The sequence below is a fragment of the Nymphaea colorata genome, chromosome 13 (assembly GCF_008831285.2).
Source record: "Nymphaea colorata isolate Beijing-Zhang1983 chromosome 13, ASM883128v2, whole genome shotgun sequence".
Classification (NCBI taxonomy): Eukaryota; Viridiplantae; Streptophyta; class Magnoliopsida; order Nymphaeales; family Nymphaeaceae; genus Nymphaea; species Nymphaea colorata.
Genome location: NC_045150.1, coordinates 8,235,053 through 8,256,454, shown reverse-complemented (window position 1 = coordinate 8,256,454; position 21,402 = coordinate 8,235,053). Strand labels below are relative to the sequence as shown.

The 21,402-nt window shown below is 38.2% G+C and overlaps 2 protein-coding genes across 2 annotated transcripts; one reads left to right on the top strand and one right to left on the bottom strand.

The window, feature by feature from the left end:
• Positions 1 to 3,579: 3,579 nt before the first annotated feature.
• On the bottom strand, positions 3,580 to 9,978 carry LOC116267005 (uncharacterized). The gene is made up of 4 exons (XM_031648550.2): positions 9,663 to 9,978; positions 6,279 to 6,401; positions 4,533 to 4,652; positions 3,580 to 4,073 (listed from the first exon to the last, which is right to left on the bottom strand). The coding sequence occupies exons 1-4, from the start codon at positions 9,697 to 9,699 to the stop codon at positions 4,012 to 4,014; spliced, it is 342 nt and encodes a 113-aa protein (XP_031504410.1). The 5' UTR covers positions 9,700 to 9,978; the 3' UTR covers positions 3,580 to 4,011.
• A 2,423-nt stretch (positions 9,979 to 12,401) lies between these two features.
• LOC116267294 (uncharacterized) lies at positions 12,402 to 19,619 on the top strand. The gene is made up of 3 exons (XM_031648959.2): positions 12,402 to 13,380; positions 16,386 to 16,503; positions 18,853 to 19,619. Exons 1-3 carry the CDS (start codon positions 12,479 to 12,481, stop codon positions 19,054 to 19,056), a joined length of 1,224 nt encoding a protein of 407 aa, XP_031504819.1. The 5' UTR covers positions 12,402 to 12,478; the 3' UTR covers positions 19,057 to 19,619.
• Positions 19,620 to 21,402: the final 1,783 nt, after the last annotated feature.

The following is a 21,402-nucleotide window of genomic DNA, read 5'->3' as shown; positions in this document are numbered from 1 at the left end:
CGCACAAAACTATTATGAGCTTCAATTATAAATTAAGTGTGATATATATATATATATATATATATATATATATATATATATATATATATATATATATATATATATATATATTTGGAGACAAAAAAAACCAGACTAATTAAAATTAATTATTAAAATACTCTTTTTTGCAATCTATACTTATATATATATACATATATATAATCTTCAGAGTCAGATGATAAGAAATATACAATAGGTTAGCTGCGCTCTTACTTAAATAATGTTTTTTTAATAGTAAAAAATGAACTGATCCTATAACATCAAAATTTGGATGGTATGAAGATCAATTATTTTTATAAAAATGGCTTTGAACTGAAACTTCATTGATATTAAATTAGGGTTTGTAAACACATTAGAAGCTTGACATTTTGTTTAGAACATTTTTTTACTTGAATTTAAGATGTCTGATTTTTATTCCTAACCCAAGTGGTATCTTACCAATCACTTATATATATATATATATATATATATATATATATATATATATATATATATATACACACTGAATTAAATGTCAAATGTTATTAGTTGGCTAAAATTAAAAAAACACATCGCTCAAAGCACTACATATCATTGTTAAAGACAGCTTGAACTGCTATTACGCCATAAATCGTCGTTAATGCTCCCCATAAATTGTCGTTAATAATATCATGTACTTTTAAACTTGATATGACCATGTAGAAAGCGTGACCCAACCTTTTGTTGTGATACTCCTATTTGCCACCTAAACTAAAAAATCAATCAAAAATACTCAGCAGGTTATATGTTAAACTTCATTCATTTTTACCACTCTTTTTGTTTTCTCTTAACCAGTTATCAATTTGGGAGTTATCAGTAAAAAATGTCACACGAAAAGTTCCGAAATGGAAGTCCGAGGCGGTGAAATGAAAAAAGTAGAAACTTGAGCATGTTTTTGTCATTATAGGACAAGTTGAGCGCCTGTAACGTGTACAACATCCCCTGGGGGGATTATCCCGGTTTATCCCATTGACGAGACAGAGAATATCGTCTGCCACGCTTGGACGGCAACGAAGGAAAGTTTCTGTGGTCGTATATGAGAGGCCGGAGAGCTCAGATTCCATGCTGATGCTGCTTCACACATGTTCAAAAGTCAGCCAGTCAACAATCAATCCATACAGGAAGCATCTGAACTTCCTGCCTTCACACTGAACCTGTTTCAGTGAGAAATTCAGACGACCGGCAGATCTAACCGCAAGCCCACAGTCTCTGTCTCTGCCGGTTTCCACGATTCTGCTGGCTTATTTTCAGATTGGCAAGAATTTGATGGAACAACTTCGATAGTTCTTCAAAATAGGAATTTGGTATTAAAAGCGTCCGGTTCAAGGACGTGGGCCAATTGAATGCTGTGGTGTCTCTTTATAACAAATTCAATGGCTATGCACTTACGTTTCCATTGACATGGAACCAAGCATGAGAATTAAATTTGGCCGCCCACTTGGGCGGCAGAGTCAATGGCCGGCTTTTTGTCGATCGCATCCGTTCAACTTCTGATTTTGATGATACCGCCGGTCCTGCTTGTGATGAACATGGATCCACATGGTTGGCCCAAAGAGCTCCGGAAAGTTGAACCTTGACTACATTTAGAAATCTACATGCACTATGCTGAAACACTGATGGGATGGCTGGTTGCCCACAACCAGCCTCACGAAGTTGGTTTAATTTTATGTCAATGCTTTGATATATTAGATTGTTTATATATATAATGCTCCTAAAGAATTTAAAGAAATTAAATTACAACCCCTTTCAGGTAAAATTTCTGGCTCCACCGGTGGCGCCGTGACATTGGAGGAGAGCAGGTGTGGATGCCGATGCCGGCAGTCGTCGACCAAGGCATGAAGATTTCCTTGAGCACCATTAATGTTGCGCAGGATTTCTGCCGACGGGATCAGTGGTCATTGTAAGAACAGCAGATATGCCCATCATCTATCGGTGCCAGAGGTAGCTTGGAAGGTGGTGATCTTTACCGGCATTGTTGACAAGCATGGTGGTAAAAAAGAAAGTACCAACAGGTAAAAGTAGACTTTCCCAAACTGGTTTTTGGGACCAAATGCAATTTTACTGCTGGATTGAAGGTGGATTGTGGTTGCCCTTTTTCATTGAGGAAGCTTTCATGTAGCAGCGGAGCCAGAAATTTCTAGCTAGGGGCGCTAACCTTTAACTTTTAATCTTTAAGATTTAAGAAGCATTCATATGGAATCAAATAAAAAATTGGGAAGGTATCAACATATAAATCAAGCAATTTTTGTGGGCTGATGTGTGGAATTGCACACACCTCTACGCCACTGCTTTTATATGAAGGCAGCTTTTTGAGCAGTCGTTTCATCAAAACCCCCGAAACGAGCTTGCCCCAAATTTTGTAACTACAGGAATTCCACAGATTGGGCCTTTATTGATCCACACGCTTCTTTATCGATCGGTCGTAACTTGTAAGTCTCTTCACATTGTTCAAAGCCACGTTTTGAGGGTTGTTTTGCAAGAGTTTTGGTGGACTTGATTCACTCATGCCTCCATTGATCACTGCGAGCTTCCTCATACAGGCCTAAAGATCCTCCCCAAAAGGAAGATCCACTCATTTAATTGATGTTATTTGTGTTCTTCATATTATACTTCAAGAGCGCCTTTTCTCCTTTAGTTGTTGATTCTTATTGAATCATGTCGACATTCTGGCATGGCATGGCTTGCACCGTTCTTCATGGGCATGACGGGACAGGTGGAATAAATTGAAACAGTTTTGTTGGTCTTTGGTAAAAACATTGCAAATTGACCCATCTCCGAGACTTCTCTTCCTACCTTTCATTCCCCCAATTCTGAACTTTTGAATTCTGCTTCTTGACAAAAATCTTCTCCCTTCTTCTATCTTGTTTTTCATTCCTTTTCAATTAAACTTTGTTAATCTGTAACCATTAATTCGATGACAAATCTTTATTAGGCTTTTAAGGTTCAAACTGGTTTCCTTTTTCCGTTTCTTGTCTTATCCGAATGCATTCTCCTGCAAATTAACTGTCGTTCACTTAATAACTCGTGTCTCAATCTGAACGTTTTAAGATGTTCATGAAGCAAAAAATCTCTTTTTGAAGTTTTAACTAAAATTTCTGGACCTAATGCAAGAGTTCCAGAAACCATACCGCTACCGAGACCGAGCACTTCCCTGACCTGAATCCCTTTTCTAAGCATATGAGACCCTATTCAAGGTCCAACACACCGCGACAATGGAAATGGTAAGACCCATGAAGCTGGTGTTACGTGACAATTGTTTTACAATGACAAGATAAGATGAAGTCACCTAGTGCCGCATGTACAACATCACCAGGATGACACATGTCCACTGTCTGGCTTCATTGGTGGAATACCAAACAAGTGAGCGCGTGTAGTCTGAATCATTTAGCGCGTCCAAGTGCCCAATATAGCGTGCCAGGAGACACCCACCTCACTGGCAAATAGGGCGGAAAGACGTCGCATCACAAACAACTAGATGTATTAGAGGTTAGGACATGAACCAAATCCAGTACAAGAGAAAAATGACAAGCTCTCAAACCAAAACCCCATTTGCAACCTTATGAGTGCCAGTTCATTACCAAGAATTGCCATGAAAAACAAGAAAGTACAAGACAAAGTTACCCAGTCTATACCACATAACTAGATGAACAAAAGACGGGTCCAGTAAAGGATAATAAAGTACTGAATGGACTAAAAGCGTGGATGATCCTGAAGAAAGTCGCTGGTTACTAAGAGGATAACAGCTGACCATTCAAATGAAAAAAACTTGGGTAAACAAAGAAGGAACGTGTTCCCACAAAAAAGGCTGCCAGTAAGATTTACAGTTTACAGGAGTCTGGAGTCGCTAGTAGATGGTCAAACCTTGGGAATCTTTGGGAACCTTTCAGTTGCAGTCAGCACCAACAAACCAGAGGAAAGCAATGTACACGATTTACACTTCCTGTTGAAGCCTTGTTAACCATTTATCAAATTGGTTGGCTCGCTTAAGACGTACTTGGGCAGCTCATATTTTGCACCTGCATAAGTTTGTCAGTAACAAGCATAAAAAGGCCAACATTTGTCACTACTGTTACAAGCTGCAATTGCAGTATCCGAAGCTGAGTTACTTGAAGTGCACAAGAAAACAGCATGGACACCGAAGGACAGATTTGCTCGTCTAATGCCAACTAGCTGGTGCAAACCAAACTAATGCGCACAACGGAAGCTAAGCTAGCTGGACCAAACTTGAGATTGTAATGTAGCACAGCAAGTACAAATAAAAAATTGGCAGGAAATTAGCCATTATGAGTTCCTAAGCTGCATAACTAATTATATCTGCAGAATGGAAACAAAAAAAGAGGTACGATTTGCTGCCCAAAGTTGGCAGTCTCCATCAGCAAGTCAGACTATTATTGCATAAAGACTGAAAACTACCAAGCATCCAAGGCTACCCAATGTCTTTTATTCAAGATTGTCATAGCAAAAGCATGCCTTACCTCTCTCATCGTAGCAGGTTGTCATATCTGCACTCGTAACAATGATGCCTGCACTGTCAACAATAGCCTGAGCTAGGGATAGGTCAGCTTCAGCTGCTGCTCGAAGTGCATCCCAAATTTCTGGTCAACAGCACAAGTTGGAAGGGAATTACAATGAGGGAAAAAAAAATGAAGACCAGTTTGTGATTATAGCAAGGAACTGCATTGATTCACCATTAGGCGTAAAGGATAATCAAGACTCAAGAGTCATTCACTCAGCATGGCATTATTGTATTGACACCACACAATTCTTGGACAGATCAGGACAAACCAGCAGACTTCATAGACAGTCAAATCAGTGCTGAACACAGTCAATATTTTTTTGTATATATTTCCTTTATGGTCTTCACTGCAAACTTCACATGCACTGTTATCCTACGATTTTCTGAAACTTGCCATAATAACAGATAACAGAAGCACATGACTATGTCACCACATCCCAAGTTTTTGAAGATGACGTACCATGTCAAGGCTGCATGGCATCCCATCTTAAGTCTACAATAGATTTGGCTGAAGATACCAGGGTACAGCCATTTTCTCAAAGTTTCCATTAAGACTTGCATATGAAGGGTATAACCAGCAGCAAAATGACATAGCATCCCATTTCTGTATCATATCCATGTGATATAGGTATAGCACTATATACATTTAAGGTGTGTGGACAAAGAGAGAGAGAGTAATGGCTGCCTTTCACGTGCGCATTGGATAATCTGCTAATTTCAACCTCCAAGCACGCATTTTGATTACAGAATGTGATTGCTATAAATAAATCATGTGTTCCCTTAGGCGCAAGCACATTTCCACATTGATAAGGTCCAGAATATGTAACATAATTGAACTGTTTCCCACACTGTACTTGCCTTTCCTGGGAAAAAAAATAATCTTCTAAATCGACAGTATTTTCAAGGCCGTGGTTCCTTTTGCTCACTTCTTGCATTGGAAACCAAATTTTGCACTTTTAACATCTAAAACAGCAGTAGCATGCACAGTTCTCAATGAGATTGGAACTGACCACTGCTTAGCCACAGTGCATATGTACGGTGCATACAGCTAAGATAAACACTGCAAATCTATCATACATTCATAATGGTAAAGCTCTGGTTCAGACAATGGAAAAATCAGTTCATGTCTACACCCATTCAATTTGAGAAGTGCTTGTTTACACTAGTAGAACTGATTGAGAATAAAACACCATTATACTTACAGTTCCCCTTGCAAATCATTGTCTTGGCAAGGCATACCAATTTGATAAGAATTGACATTCTGTTCATATGTCTTTTCTACTTGTGCAAGTACATGGTTCTTTAGTTTCCTTATCTTTTTGCAGTTATCATCCAATGCTATTTTGATTGCTTTTCAGCACCACATCTGTTGGCCCACAAATGTTTGATTTCCAATTCTTCCGATAATTCAATAAGTTATGTGCTAGAATATAAATCTGATAACAAGAATTCAGCAACATTTCTGTTGCCCCTACCAACGTTTGATTTCCACTTCTTCCAATGATTACATATTTATGTGCTAGCATGTCAATCAGATTACAAGAAACACCTGAAATGCATTTATTTACTTTATTTACTAGTTTTCCTGAAAGGGAACAAGGATGGCATTCGGCAAGACTTTTATGACTTTGATGTAACTGAAGCACATCTGCAAACAAAAAATTCAAGGTTTATGAACAAATAATATAAGCCCAACATGTCTCACCTTTCTGACCACCATAGTGGGGAGCTGTATCCCAAAACTCATCACGCATTTGTCTCAGCTGTGCTCTAGTAAGTGGTTGAGAATGCTTCCAAGCTTTTGGTTTCCTTAGCTTTTTGGTGGTCTCTGAATGAAACAAATCCTCTTGGCTTTATCACAATTTCCAAAAAAAAAAAAAAAAAAGAACAGCATATTCAATTTATACAGATGCAAGAAGCATGGACATTGGCAGGTCTGATTTACATTTTAATGCCTTGAACTCACAGACAAGAATGTAACCACAATCAGTGACACCACATGTCTCACATTACTTTCAATTGCAATAAGATATGGAAATTATATACTTCACCTTCCACTTATCAAAATGCAAAATGACATATGAGACCGGATCAGAGTAATCCAGCTGAAGAAACAAGTTGATTTCAAGAACTTATCAAAGTAAAAATAGCAAGGAAGCAACAGATGGTGATTAGAGAAAAAAAAATGACAAACTTGTTGTTTGGAGAGAAGCTGTACAATGGCACGTGATCTTCATACCAACACTGTACAATAACAAAGCACCGCCCATTTTCTTCTCATAAGAAATTCTGAGATTGTCACAAATGTTTGATGTCATGGGTAGCACAACTAACCATATACCTGAGTAAAATGATATCTAAATAGTTTATATAGACATGACCTACTCAAAGATGCCATCCTATTTTGTGTAACTTGTATACAAACTCACATCTAGATAAAATTCTGATAGTACTTCACAGGAACTGTCCCTTAGGAATACCAACCTTCTAAGGTTGGACATGTATATCAGAAGTAATCATCAAAATAGAAAATCCTTTATGTGCAAGAAGGGAGTCGCCTATCTTTATGTTCACATAGAACCATGTACAGACACATAGTTGCGTATCTCATTTTTATTCATTTCTTAAGCAAGTTGATGAATTTGCAATGAATGATAATATCACCAAGATCTTCCAAGTCATTATCAACTTTCTGTTGTTTGGTTGAACTAGCTGAAATTTTTTAATAGGGTCAATCCATTTCACGTTAGACTAGCTGAAGCGTGCTTTCCAATAAGTGACCATATTATACATTTTTCTCTCAACATTTATATTTTTGAAAGAATTGAAAAATAAATCTTAAAGTTGCGACATATTCAAATTTGAATATTCTTTCCTCAAATGGCTTTGGCTGTGGATCACATGTAATCTGACACAAGGCTGTATGCATCGATGAGAATGCCAATTATCCTATTAAATTAAGAAAAACAATGCAAAAGTTTCTCGAACAAAATTTGTGTTGCACAAGTAAAATAAGTAAAAGGTGATCCCTATCAGAAAAACTAAGGGCTGATATCTAGATCACAATAACATAACAAAATGGACACAAGAGCCTACATTATTTGATGTATTACATTAGGAAAATCATAAGGAGGATTTGAGAGGCAAACTCTTACTTGCTTTCCTATTAGATGGAATAAGGATCTAAACACCCCTCATCTTTTTTGAAGGAGACTTTCTTGATCAATTTAGAGCAGGCAAGAGCTGATTTCAGAACAAAATCTCGCTCTTGGTTCCACCCCACTGTGGAATATTCAGTGTTGAAGGGAATTTCTGGCATTATAATAAGAATTTTGGCTGCTTGAAGCCTTGAAGAACAATCCTGAAAGTTGATAATATCATGGACAAAACTCCTTGAAACAACCTATAAACAATAATTTTAATTTCCTTCCCATAACAAAAATATCATGAAGCAGGTAAGGGGAACCCCCTCTCTCATGATTATTCTACTAATATTATGTTGCCTGCAGTATCCTGGTCAATATGTGCAATAAAATCTGATCAGTTGTTCTACAACCAGTATCAGCTTTGAACTGTTTCTGACCTGGAATCTCTACCAGAACCAGACAAGCTAAGTTCTTTGATGTGGTCTCATTTCAACCTCCAATAACAACAATTGCAACCACACCAATTTAGGGCTTTAATAAGATGGTGTCTCAGATTTGGTTAAAACCTTAATCCAAAAACACTTGGCACAAAAAAGATGGACCCAATTCAAGTGCTTATGATGGATTATGCACACAATATTATTGCAGATGCACATACAAAACACGTTTCTACTTGGGAATAGGGGAAAAAACACAGGAGTGTACACGTTCAGCGAGTGACAAATCTTTCACTCAGAATGGTTACCAATGTAGTAGTAGTAGTAGTAGTAGTAATAATAATAATAATAATAATAATAATAATAATAATAATAATAATAGAAGTTGCAAATATCTTGGATGGGACTTTCTTCAGTAGCCAATGAAGTCTAAATTCTCTAGTCTGTTTTACAAGAGCAGCTCACGCACTTTTCCATCAAAAAATTTAATAGAAGGAAAAAAAATCTGAACAAACATGGAACTTTGCACTTCACTTGTGAAATGCATGGCATGTCTGGGGGCAGACAAGTTAGTTACAGTACCAGCACCCAAACCAGGGGAAATAAATCCTCTTCAACAAAATAGAACCCAGTTAAAAAGAACCAACTAAAAGATCAAAAGAAGCACGGTTCCTAAACATATGTGTAACATTAGCAACAATAGAAACAGATGAAGCAGAATATGCAAGATCACAGCATGCCCGCAATCATTTTTCATCTTGCTCGTGAATGACCGGATGTATTCTCTGAAACTAATGATTTACGCCTAATTTTACAATTACTTGTCCGTCTTATGCAAAAGCTAAAGAAACAATATCAACCATGAAACTAAAAACCTTCACTTGCAAGAAGATCGTTCCACTATCCGTAATCAAGGAAGACAGAAGTTCTGACAATAAGCAGACCACTGTGCGCCCTAGAAACGATAGCAATAGCTTCATGAAGAATTGACCGAGTTTGTTCATATCTAATTCACCATTTCCATAAATCCATCGACGATTTGGCCCATTTGAAAACGATTACAATACGTAATTGTCTCTATAAGATACCAATGCTACAGAAATTTTCGGGATATACATATTAAGGATCAGCGAAGAACTAAACAACATAGAGCTTAGCTTGAACGCCTGCAAAATTCTCGTAAAGATTTGAACAAAAAAACAAAAAAGGAATCCTTCTTCTAAGATAATAGTTGACCACGTATGACGTACCCAAGAAGCCTGCAACTCTACTCAATCAGATACCACAAAATTAAAGAGGCAGAATATAATACAAGTTAATAAATAATAACATGCAGATAAGGAAATGAAACGCCAACGGAACCAAAAGATCATCAACGTCATCGCACAAACAAGATGAGGGAAACCAAAAGAATAAGACAGAAGACGAACATTGATCGACAAGATTCAGGCCCGATGCAATGAAATAATTAAACGAAATAACAGAAACAGCTAATTATCGACCAACCTTCTCCATTCTTCGACGAAGATCCAACGCATCCCATTTTTCACCTATTTTTTCTTAACAAGAAAGATAAAGAAGACGACAAAGAGAAAGAGGAAAGAAGAGAGACTACGACGAAAGAGCCACCGCCATTGCGTAGCTCAAAGAGGACTCGCCGGCGATCGCCGTATGGGCGCCGCCAAGGAGAAAGCCGAAACCGTGAACTCCGGCAATGATGGCGGATATCCGGCGGGTCCCCAGAGCGAACCGGGAAACTTGGAGGACAGATCGTGGGGAAGGACTCTGTCGACTGCCGGCGAAGACTGAGGCAGGCTACAACAGTTTCAAATAATAGTCCCGGTTTGGAAAGTAAATTACGAGAGCATCCTCGTGCGTTCGGTGACGCGACGTAAACCGACTTGGATTGGGTTCGGATGGGTCCACTTATTGAATCTGATAATATCTCAAAATCCGAAACAAAATCCACACAATTTTCTTTTGAAACCTTCTTCGGGAAAAATGTCGAAGACAGTTTTAAAAAGATAAAAATAATTTACATAAACTAAAAAAAAATTGTTCTCAAATAATTATAAACATATTTTTAAATTAGTAAAACGAGTATTTCATCCTAATGCTTAAAAATAGGAAGTTTTCACTCAACCCTTCATTATTTAGAGTGTGCAAGGCTTGCTTTTTATGTCTTAAAATGTTATTCTTACTGCATTTCAACTTTCATATCAATGATTCTTTTTTTAAAGTATAAGTAGTTGATGCATGAAAATTTAAAACTAAAAGTGACCACCTACCAACCCTTATCTTTTTGGACCTTACAATGTGTTGCATTCATTTTTTATAATTTCATATAAAAGCTTAAGTTGTTAAATTAAACGATTCTGATCTGATGTAATATTACAAAAAGAAATCATGTTGGTATGTGTGACTATTGTTGAGGATGTAAAACAAGTGGGATTTGAACAACTAAATACCTAAAAAATCGGAGTTCATATCATATTCAACACAGTTTTTCTTTTTGAAAAAACGATAAAGCAGTTCTAGAATTGCTGTCCAGTATTTAATTTTTTTTCTTTTTGCATGTCAAACAATCCAAAATTACTACATTTGTTTCGTATATTTATAAATTAAACTGGATTTTGGATCACATAAAAAAGAAAAATGAAAATTTGAAAATGGTCGTCACTCGATCACTGTGATTTGACATCATGTCATTCATGATAGAAAAAATATGCGATTTAGCAATCCACTTTGAGTCACATAAAAGTGAGGGATCACTGTGATTTCAAATCATGCGTTTTGTGATTCTACATCATGAAGAAACATCTACTTTGAATCACATCAACAAGCAAGCTTTGATCTGAAATGAGTTCACCAAATTCAGAGATGCTTGTCTGTTGAAAACCGGACAAATGAAGGAACTGTTGATTTTTCTCATCAAACTATTCAAAGGCTGTACAAAAACTGCAGACGTGTGATCTGTACCAGAGCATGGAGTATGAACAGTATCGTATTAAAAGAATGAACTGACCGTGAGGAATGTTATCTAAAATGTTTCCATTAATGGTACCGATACTCGTAAGCAACAATCAGTAAAAATTGTTTTAAAGTCATATTACATTTTATATAATATCATTAATTTCTTTGTTGCTATTATATTATATTATATTGGCATCTGGATTTTTTATTGCTATTATATTATATGTGAACCTTCAAATGTGACTATAAATATTAGTTTAACATAAATCATGTTTTAGTTCAAGTTATTTTCATAAAAAAAATTAATCTTCCAACTATAAAAGTTTGATGTTATAAGAGCCATTAATTTTTCTTTCATGTATACAAAATCATTACTAAAGTCAAGCAATGACTAACTTAATACATGTTTTTCATCAAATTACTCTTAAAATTACTCTTTAAGGTTATATTGAAATAAAAAAAAAAAACAGTTTTAATCAGTGGTATGGGATTTACCAACTTTAGAGAGAGAGAGAGGGAGAAACGTGTTGACAACTCCAGTTCAAAACCGAAACAGAAGGAGAAATCTTTTGTTATGAGTGCTCGAGCACAACTTTTTCTTGTATGGGACAATATGACAGTGAATGGTTTGTTGAAGACAAGCGAAGTTAAAACTGATTGGTTCTAACAAATTTATTTCTACATCAAACTCAGCAGACTTATATTGTTTCACAGCTACAAAGAAATTAAGAAGAATAGAAATATAATTTTTAAAAATCTTTATATAAACTAAACTATATTATTTTAAAATTTACATGTAAAATTTCAATTATTTAAAATATAAGTTTTGCCAAGCACAAAGCTGCAACCCTGATCCTGAATCCAATTCCCCAAAACCAGCCAATATCTGCTTCTATTAGCACCGTCATGTTAAATCCTTGCAGTTTCGGAAATTGATCGGATTAAGTTTTGATTCCGAGGATTAACAAGTCTGATTCAATAAAATATGAACTTGGATTTATACTCGAGCACAAGGGTTTAAATCTGAATTCAGAATAGTTTTTGATCCAATGTTTAGATGTAACTAGTTCTGGATTTCTAGCTGAAATTGAGTACTCGGCTGCAGTAACAACCAAATCAGACCATAATTGGTAATAAGATCCGTATTAAGATCCAAAACCGAGTAATTGGATTTCCAGAGATCCAACGTAGCTCGACCCGTTCACACCCCCGCCTGGAATCAGGGCTCTGGAGCTCTTTTTAAGTGGAGTTGAGAATGGCGCCACAGGGAGAGGGAGAGAGAGAGAGAGAGAGAGAGAGCGGGGTATAAACCTTAAACCCTAAAAAATCCTACTGCCCAACTCCCTGTAATGGCTTCTCACTTCTTCTCCAGAGTCCGTTACCTCCATTCCCTTCGAAGCGCTCTCTCACACTCACACCCAAACCCCTTCAGGACCCCTCTGATTCACTCCCCTTTACCTGCCCGGGAAACCTCCTCCTTCTCCCGCCTCCGCCGCCACGCACCCGCGTTCTCATATCCGCGTCTTTTGTCCCATTCGTCATCCGCGAGCATCGCCAATGAAGATGTAGTTCATTTGGAAGCGGAAGATGGGAAGACCGAGAGCAGCGAGGCCACGCCAGAGGGAGGCAAGACAGGCTTGGTTGAGTTGTTCAAAAGGCGCTCGACGGCGGGTTCAGTTCCGGAGAACGGGAAGCTTAGATGGAGCGTTTCCGAACCGGGGGAACAAAAGAAGTCGACGGATGAGTTGCGAAGTAATGTAATGGGGTTGAGTCGTACATCTGGGGAAAGCAAGGAATCGGAAATGGAGGGGGAGGAGGGATTGAGGGAAGTAATCGATGAGATGAAGAAGAATCTTCGCGCACTGGAGCAGACTCTGAAGAAATCGAAGAACAAGCCTGTTGATAACCCCAGCAGCTTGACTTCTTTATTTGTAGTGTCAGGCAGGAAATCAAGGAGAAGGAGGAGGAGCTCCTCTAGGGTAACGAATGGTGCGAAGTCAAAAGCCAAGTCGGTGGGGAGCTCGAACCCGGTGGCAAATGATCTGTTATCTTCTGAGGATGTTAGCGCGAATGACTTCTCGCCCGAACTGGTTTCCTTCGTTGAGCGCCTGATCGAGGAAGGGAACTTGCAGAAAGCGAATTTCTTGAAAGATGGTAAGCTGGAAGTCAACTCCTTGTGCTCATCCTACGCCCGGAATTTCGTTAGGTCGGCTGCGGAACAATTTGCGCGTGACCACCAGGAGGTTGCAAAGTAAGCAGTTATCATTTTTAACACTATTCATGTTATATTTTCCTTCTTCGTTCGTGAAGTATACATCTTCATCAAAGAACTACCTCGTGCTTTATTCCTTCTTCGTTCATGAAGTAATACATCTTCATCAAAGAACTACCTCGTGCTTTATTCCATCTTCGTTCGTGAAGTATGCTGGTTTTAGAAGAATAGTCATTGTGATATCAGCGCGCATGCTTTACTTTTTCTTTTACGGAGCTGAACCGTTCGAATTATCAACTTCATGTTTGATAGCTTCATGGATGTTTTAATTGGTTCTTGGAACCTTATCCATCCGGAGCAGAATTTTCATGTAAGTAAATTTCAGCTGACGGGCAACTTGCTTTGATAGCAGTTTGGAAACTTGGGAAAGTTGATTCCCTGAGATTCTGAGAATATGTATGATATATCTGCAACCTTATTGGCCACACACACACACACAATCATATGGAGACATTTTCATCTCAGGGGTTAGTATTTTTGAAAGAAGCGACTTCATACCTATAAACGGCGCATGGGACATAGTTTATTGGAAACAATTGGGAGTTCCACGGTCGATCTTGTTTATGGGGGCCTGCATCTCAAATGAGTTTCACTTCTTCATCCAAGAAACTCGTATAAGGGCAAGTTGCCCTTCATTAAAAAGATCCAAGCTTCAATTCATCTGGTCCTATCTCACTTGGCAAATAGTATTGTAAATTTTACCTGGGGAAACAATTTAGAAACCACAAACTACCCACCATAAACTATAGTGTTATGGACGATAGGTACAAAAAAGTACAAAGTTAATTTACTAACAATCTAAAACAAAAACATGAATAAGGGTAATTGCAACCAGTGATTGAAGAAGCTTTGGAAGGGCTCCACTTTTCCATTTAGTAGCATGTATGGCTTGTTATTTTCATGCAGTCTCCGGTAGAAATGCTGTATGGAGCCATCCTTTTCCAAGCTGGGTGAAACAAATAGCTGAGGGGACATGTGGAAACTGGAAAGTACCAATATGTCATGTGGATCCTAGAATTTACACAACATTTTGTGTTTCTTTTCTTGTGAAAATTTCTTTACCACATGCAAGTTTTTATTGTAAAATGAGCTAGGACGTGACTGTTAAAAAATTGCATCCTTTTCCATTGCCTTTCCAATCATTGCAACAAGTGAATCCATGAAGTTTGACCTGTCCTGCTAACAGTTAGTTGCCTGTAAAACCAAGATCAGTATCCAATTATCGTTTAGTTTCAATCTACATCACATGGGTGCACGTGTGGACACCAGCGTGACAGGGACGTGGCTCTGTGTGTATGTGTATGAATAGCAACAATAAGATTTAAGCAAATAATGCATATATGGGTGTGTATAGCAAACAATAAAATTTTAAGTAAATAATGCATATTTTCACTGGTTGTGTTAAAACAATACAGATTACTATATACTAAAAAATTACAAAAAGTGAGACGGCCATGTTCAAGCCGTATCACGTACCTTCACCTGTGTCCATCCATGTCATGTGTACGGCGGACCGGCGGTCTTCCAACTCCAAGAGTGTCCATGTAACAGAGGTCTCAATTCATTGTTGATAATAATCTGACTATGACCATCCATCCATTTCAGGTGTATTTCAGGCTTTTAGCAGTGTTAATGGTGTTTAAGTTCATAATGATATCTGGATATACACCTGTTTAGCATACAAATGGTTGTGATTTGTGAACCACCATAGCAGTGATCGATGTCCATCTGCTTCCTTCAACACACATGCAGAGTGAGAGAGAGCGACAGCTTCACACTTCTATCGATATATGTAATTGGAGACTACTTGCCTCAGGAATAGGATCAAAGGTCTCTGGTTATAATAGAAATTACAGTTGCATCTTGCAAGTAAGAGAACCTTTGTTATGGGTGTTCTTCTGTTTTATAGGTGGGCTAATTAGTCCAGCGACTCCTGTCACACATGTGGACAGGTCAGACGGTAGGGCAGGTAAGGAAGACTCATCAGAATGCATCAAGACAGAAGATAATAAAAGGCAAAGGATCTAATCTGTTATTAAAGTCCTTGACAGGACTGCATCTGGCAACTTTTAGTAGCATGGACCCAATTTTTCTGGATGTTATTAATTTGATCATTTTGGGATGCTTCTCTTAATGGATACTGCTGTTGCTTTCCTAAGCTGAGATTTTGGCTTTGGGTTTTCTTTGTCTCCTTATGTGCAATGTGTTTACTGCTTACCATTTACTGTTGCCTGTGAGTTATTCCATCTGAGCTTCCTGTTTATGGGTTCAGGATACCTGTTTGTCTATGTGGGCAAATTCCTTTAATCTTGCCAAGATCCCTTAGCTTGTCCAAGCAACCCTCTATGGGCATGGTCTTCTGGATTGCCTCTTTATTTTGTCCATTACATACAGTTTTAGGTCATTAATGTTTACCCCTATTTCTCCTCCAGAATGGTTGTGGAGAAGCTGCTTTAGTGGGTCTTGTGAATTCTAGATTACATTGTGGATGTAGATCTTTACCATTGAGGCACCAGTAAGTGTCCTCTGAGAATTCAGGATCAACCAAGTGGCTATCTGTTATGGGCTTATGGCAAAGAGCTACCCTGAAATTTTCTTGTCTTTCCCAAACAAGAAGGTGAAATCGGTTTTTGTTGTCTTTCTGGTACATTACGTTATTTATAGATGCTGACAGTTGACCTTGAAGCAGGGTTTTTCGTATGTATTGGTTGCTCCCACTGGTGGCTGTGTTATGGTGGTGGCGTTTGTGTATATGTGGCTTTCCCTGTTTGTGTACATTTATGCCTTTTTTTTTTCTATTTCAATTCCATTATATTTCTCATTCTGAGCCTAAGTACATTTTTATGTTAAACTTTTGTCTTCATGTGGTATTGTCTTTTCTGTGCATGTAGTTGGTAGTGTTCTTTATAATTTTTTCCATTCTTCATCGTCTGCATTGCTTGAATCTTGTTTGTCTCTCTGCTGACATGGTTTCTTCTTTTCAGGTGGTTGTCAGGAAGCGAGCTGAAAAAGGTTGCCTCTGTTGGCTGCCCCCAGATTGACAGGAAAACTGCATTTTCTGCTAAAAGGCTTCGTTCATTCTTTGAAATTCAAGAGAACAATGTAAGTTTCTTTCTGCATGATTAAATCACATGGGTACTTTAGTAAGTTTCCTGTACTCCTGTCACCTTCCTGCGTGTACAAAAGATCCCTAGGGATATCAAAGTTCAAAAAAGTTTATTCCATCCAATAAGCATTTTTCCAATATCGAATTACATACGACCTTTTTCCTCTTTAGCTGCCCATGATGAAAGAGTTATTGATGCGCCTTAGGTATACCTAATCGCATTCAATCAATGAAGTCAAAATACTAACATGAAGCTAAAATAAATCTCTAACCTGGCCCAACCAGATAGTAGTAAGTGGCACGGATCTAGGACCTATTCTTGGATTTGTGGAAAAGAAAAGCCAGAGAAAACTCAACAAGGCAAAGTGGGTACTTGGACACGCATACTCTTCAGATCGAAACTAATCCAAACTACTTAATTTTACTTGATTTATCTTGTTTCTAACTCAGTTTTCATTCTGTTTTTGTAAGTTATTGGTCGTTGATGTACTGTTTTTAGTTTATGTTACTTGTTTATTTACATGTTGCTATCATTTTGAATTTTTTGTGGTATTTTGCATATATACATATATATACCATGCTGTACCCTGTATCCACATTTTCTAAAGTTTTAGTGCACGTACCCAAATTTGCTTATCCGTAACCACACCTGGACCTTCACCCATGTGATGTGGCTGCATGATTGTGTTCTTTAATGCTGCCTTGATTGCGGCAATGCTTTCTGTCTTTATTGGATCAATGTAACTTGCTTTCAAACTAAGTTCTTGAAATCAGAAGTCCGACACAGGTCCAATACTCCAAAAAAACTGGTTGAGACTACTTTGTCAAGTTGGTTTAAGTAGGTTGACTAAACAAAATCAATAATGAGGGAAAAAACAACCACATTATATATTAATGTATGTATGTATATAAGTGAAATCCTGGACACTGGCAACCAATTCCTGAGACTTTACATTGCCTGGTGTATCTCTCTCCTTATTGAATACTCACTGTTCTGTCCAGCTTGATAAGTAGTTCTCATATATATATATATATATATATATATATATATATTCTGTGAATGCTGACTCTGTTAAATTTCTGTCCCTCAGACAGCTCATTAGGACCGTCCAATCAAAAGATCGGATGGCCCTGATACTTTTTTTTTTCTCTCTCTCTCTTTCCCCCTCTCCTTCAGCCTCTCCCATGGTAGGGCAACAGGGTGGCGCCCTGCCTCCGGCAGTGGGCCACTTTCCCATCGCTGGTTGGCACTGGCTTGCTGGCGACAGTCAGTTTGCCTGCTGCCCAATGGGGGGAGGTGGAGTTGCCCCTCTATATCAAGTCAGAGAGAGAAAGGGGAGGTGTGAGATGCCTTCCTCCGACTGAAGAAGAAGGAGAGAGAGTGGGTAGAAAAAGAAAAAAATATGTAAAATATTATGGTCATTGGATCAAAAGATTGGATGGCCTTGATGGACTGTCGAGGAACAGAAACATACCAGAGTCAGGGTTCAGTTTTCCATATATATATATATATATATTTATGTTTACATGACAGAAATTTGAATCTATGATAAGATGACTAAGCACATAGACAAACATCTGCTATTACATATATACAGTTCAAACTTCAAAGTGCCTGTAGATTTACATCTAGCTACCAGCATAAACATGTAGAGCGAGGCACATAGGTGGTCCAAAAAATATGATTTTTTATTTTTAAACCTAAAAAGCTGTTTTTTTATTTTCATTCCATCTTAAATTATATTAATCAAGGTGCATTCAGAACCTTACTTTGACTCGTTCCCTCATTTGTTTTCCTCCGGTCTTCTTTCTCCCTTTCCTTCTGTTGAGTGGATCCATGTAGGCTCTTCATGAGTCTGCTACCGGTGCCTGCCTAGTTTTTTCTCTTTCTCTCTCTCTCTCTCTCTATATATATATATATATAGATATATATGTATGTATATATATAATTTGGTGATTTGGAGTCTAGAAAGGAACTGGAATACTGCAAACAAAGCTGACTAGCTGCTACTTGAACTGACTAGTCACTAGTTTGACAAAGTAGGTTTTAAATTGCGAAACTACGTGGCCAGGAATCTGAGGATCCTTCTAGCTACAGGTCGTCAAGTACCTATTTGGCGAGATGCTCAAAATTGCTTATGGTATTGTTGTTGTTGACAAAGATCTAATTGACAGTCTGCTGAACCAGTGCATAAATTACTACGTGACTCGTCCTTGATATACTGCTATTGTTGGTTTTGTGTCTGTTTGGTTTGTTCGAGTCATTCATAAATTGGGCTTTTCCTGTTTTCAGAGAACTGAATGTATTGTCAATTACTTTTTTCTGTTTTTCTGCGTTTATTCAGGTTTGTGAAGCCTGCCGGTTGAAAGAATTGTGCAGTTTCAAGAATATGGGAGTGCAAACGGAGGAAAACTTGAATTTAGTGAATGTGCTTAGAGTATTGACCATCTATGCGTTGAACTCAGCACATCCAGAGCTGGTCGTATCACAAGAGACAAAGGAATCGGTCTCCAAACTCGTGAAGGAGGTTGTCGACCTCAGCAAATAGAACTCTCAAGGCATAAGAAATACTCGTTCGTCTATGAGGATAGCAGTGTCTACGATGACTGCTGCAACATTTTGCTTGTCCACGGAGAGAGAGAGAGAGAGAGAGAGAGAGAGAAAGAGGTCTTACTTGGAGGAAGGTTCTTCTATTTATAAGGGGAAAGTGCCACCTACTGAAGGCGGAGTTTACCATCTTAGATTGGTTATCTGGAGAATGAATGTCCAAGCTTGATCGTTCTGTCAATCACTGATGGAGTTTTCCTTTATTTACGAGCAATGGCAGCATGTGGCTGAGATCATAACTGAAGATCCCGTCAGAGATGTGTTTTAACTGTGGTTATAATGTTTATACACGTTCAGTTTACCTCTTCAAATGTCCAATCCACAAATATAAGACCGTCGACTGCTAATCAAATAGTTCGGTCGTATTTGATTACGTAGATAGGTGCAGGTGGTATCTAGCAGCTGCCAAGTCTGGCTTGTAGTGGGAATTGGAAATTAGGTGTTCAAATTAATTTTGTTAACCCTTTTTGAATTCCAACTTTTAAATGAAACGTACTTTAGTCAGTTTTGGATGCAATTGCGTATGGGAACTGCCTGCAATTATTAATCTGTTCAATGCAACCTGTTGATAAGATGATACGGAAATCTTGTCGAGACGTCGATGAGTTGGCGTGCGTGTCGCGTGCGTATACAAGGGAGGGCGACTCTCTGTCTCTGTTTTTTGCACCTTGTGAAAATTTGGAATACCATAAGAAATCACACACGCTTCTCCGGGAGACTTTTCATGTAATGTTGAGAGTGTATTGGAAGCATCTGCTCTCTAAGGTGTGTTCAACGAGCAACAGTGGATGACCTGATCTGACTTTTGCGATCAAATGGTGATGGTGTTTTCCTCTGTGTTGATAGCTTCCCTTTTCTGTACTTAATATGAGACAAGTTAGTCGTTCAGATGCGTAAAACTACTTCACCCTTCCTTGCCTTGATGGTAAGGATTTGGTTTTGGCTTATGCAGAAGAAGAGTGCCTATGAAGTTGTAAGTTGTAACCGCCGACCGCCTGCCCACCTGACTCTGCGAGCACCTCTTCAGTCATTGTTGTTGATAGCATCAGCCATTGCGGCTATGTTCATGCTTGGATGTGTTAATTTCCCATGCTTGAACTGACTCTCTGGTAGTAAGCCCACCAGGAAGTGGCTACCAGATGCCGGCCGGCCGGCCTTCACTCTTTCAGGCCGTCCTCCATGCTTCTGGTGGTGCTCATGGTGGACGGCCACCGTCCCCGCCATGTTCAATAATTCGAAGCAAAGGAGTGGAAGCAGATTAACAGATTAGGTGGGCACACATCTGAGTGTCTCGGTCGTTTGGAAATTGAGCACCGCAATTTTGGACAATGCTGTTGAAGATCAACTACCCACTTGGAAATTTGGAACGCGGAGAGCACCAAAAGGTCGTAGAACAGCCGATATTCTTTGCGTGACGAGAGCGGCCATGTTGACGCTGAGATGCAGAGGAGGAGAGTGTGGTTTTGGTAAGTTCCAAGCTCTCTTGGTGCATGGCGTATAATTCTATAACGATTTGGACATTTCGCGGCCGCTGTTTCTGTGCTGGATAATGGTCAGCAAGCTTACTGTACTATGAGCAGTTCTTTCGACGAATCTAAATTCTATAATAAGGTTTGAACTTCTAACAACGAATGAAAATGGCTGACAAGCAAGCATCATATTCATATCGGCGGCCAACCACACCTAGTCTTTTAGTATTTTTAGAAGTAGATGTAAGTTTTTCTTTAGTCGGTAAAAGGATCTATAACATTGTATTCTTGGAATTTAATCAGTAAAAATTGCTAGAATAACATGAAAATGTGCCATAACGTTATCGATACCATAACATGAACTTGCTAACATTAATAAAAGTACCGCATCACTAATTTTTTTTAAAAAAAGAAGTTATTATTCGGATATGACTGATTATGTATTTGGTATTAGCCATATAAAGCTAATAAAAACCGATGAAATTTCAATTTGTCTTTATTAAAATTATTTTGTATTTTTATCGTATAACCAGAACTTAACTTAGTAATGGGCATGCAAATGTCATTTTTCACTAATGGCGCCAATCTTGGGTGCTAAATTTAACAATATCAAGCAGTTGACAGTTTTTCTTTTTTGTTTATCACCATTTTTTGGGTGTGAAGAAACTTTCCTTAATTTTATTAAACAATCTAAAATATTATTTAATAAAAAAAATAGGAGACCACCCTATGTTGGCGTCAAATATCATTTTCTAAAGTCACATGATGAAGACTTATATATAGTTAACGTGCACCAATATTACTCAAAACCATTTGTT

Excerpts from the sequence above, each read along its gene's own strand:
- LOC116267294 (XM_031648959.2), top strand. The coding sequence starts at position 12,479 with ATGGCTTCTCACTTCTTCTCCAGAGTCCGTTACCTCCATTCCCTTCGA. Across the intron at positions 13,381-16,385 it reads GACCACCAGGAGGTTGCAAA|GTGGTTGTCAGGAAGCGAGC; the intron begins GTAAGCAGTTAT and ends TCTTCTTTTCAG. Across the intron at positions 16,504-18,852 it reads TTGAAATTCAAGAGAACAAT|GTTTGTGAAGCCTGCCGGTT; the intron begins GTAAGTTTCTTT and ends GCGTTTATTCAG.
- LOC116267005 (XM_031648550.2), bottom strand. The coding sequence starts at position 9,699 with ATGGGATGCGTTGGATCTTCGTCGAAGAATGGAGAAG. Across the intron at positions 6,402-9,662 it reads TTCGTCGAAGAATGGAGAAG|AGACCACCAAAAAGCTAAGG; the intron begins GTTGGTCGATAA and ends TGTTTCATTCAG. Across the intron at positions 4,074-4,532 it reads AACCTGCTACGATGAGAGAG|GTGCAAAATATGAGCTGCCC; the intron begins GTAAGGCATGCT and ends AAACTTATGCAG.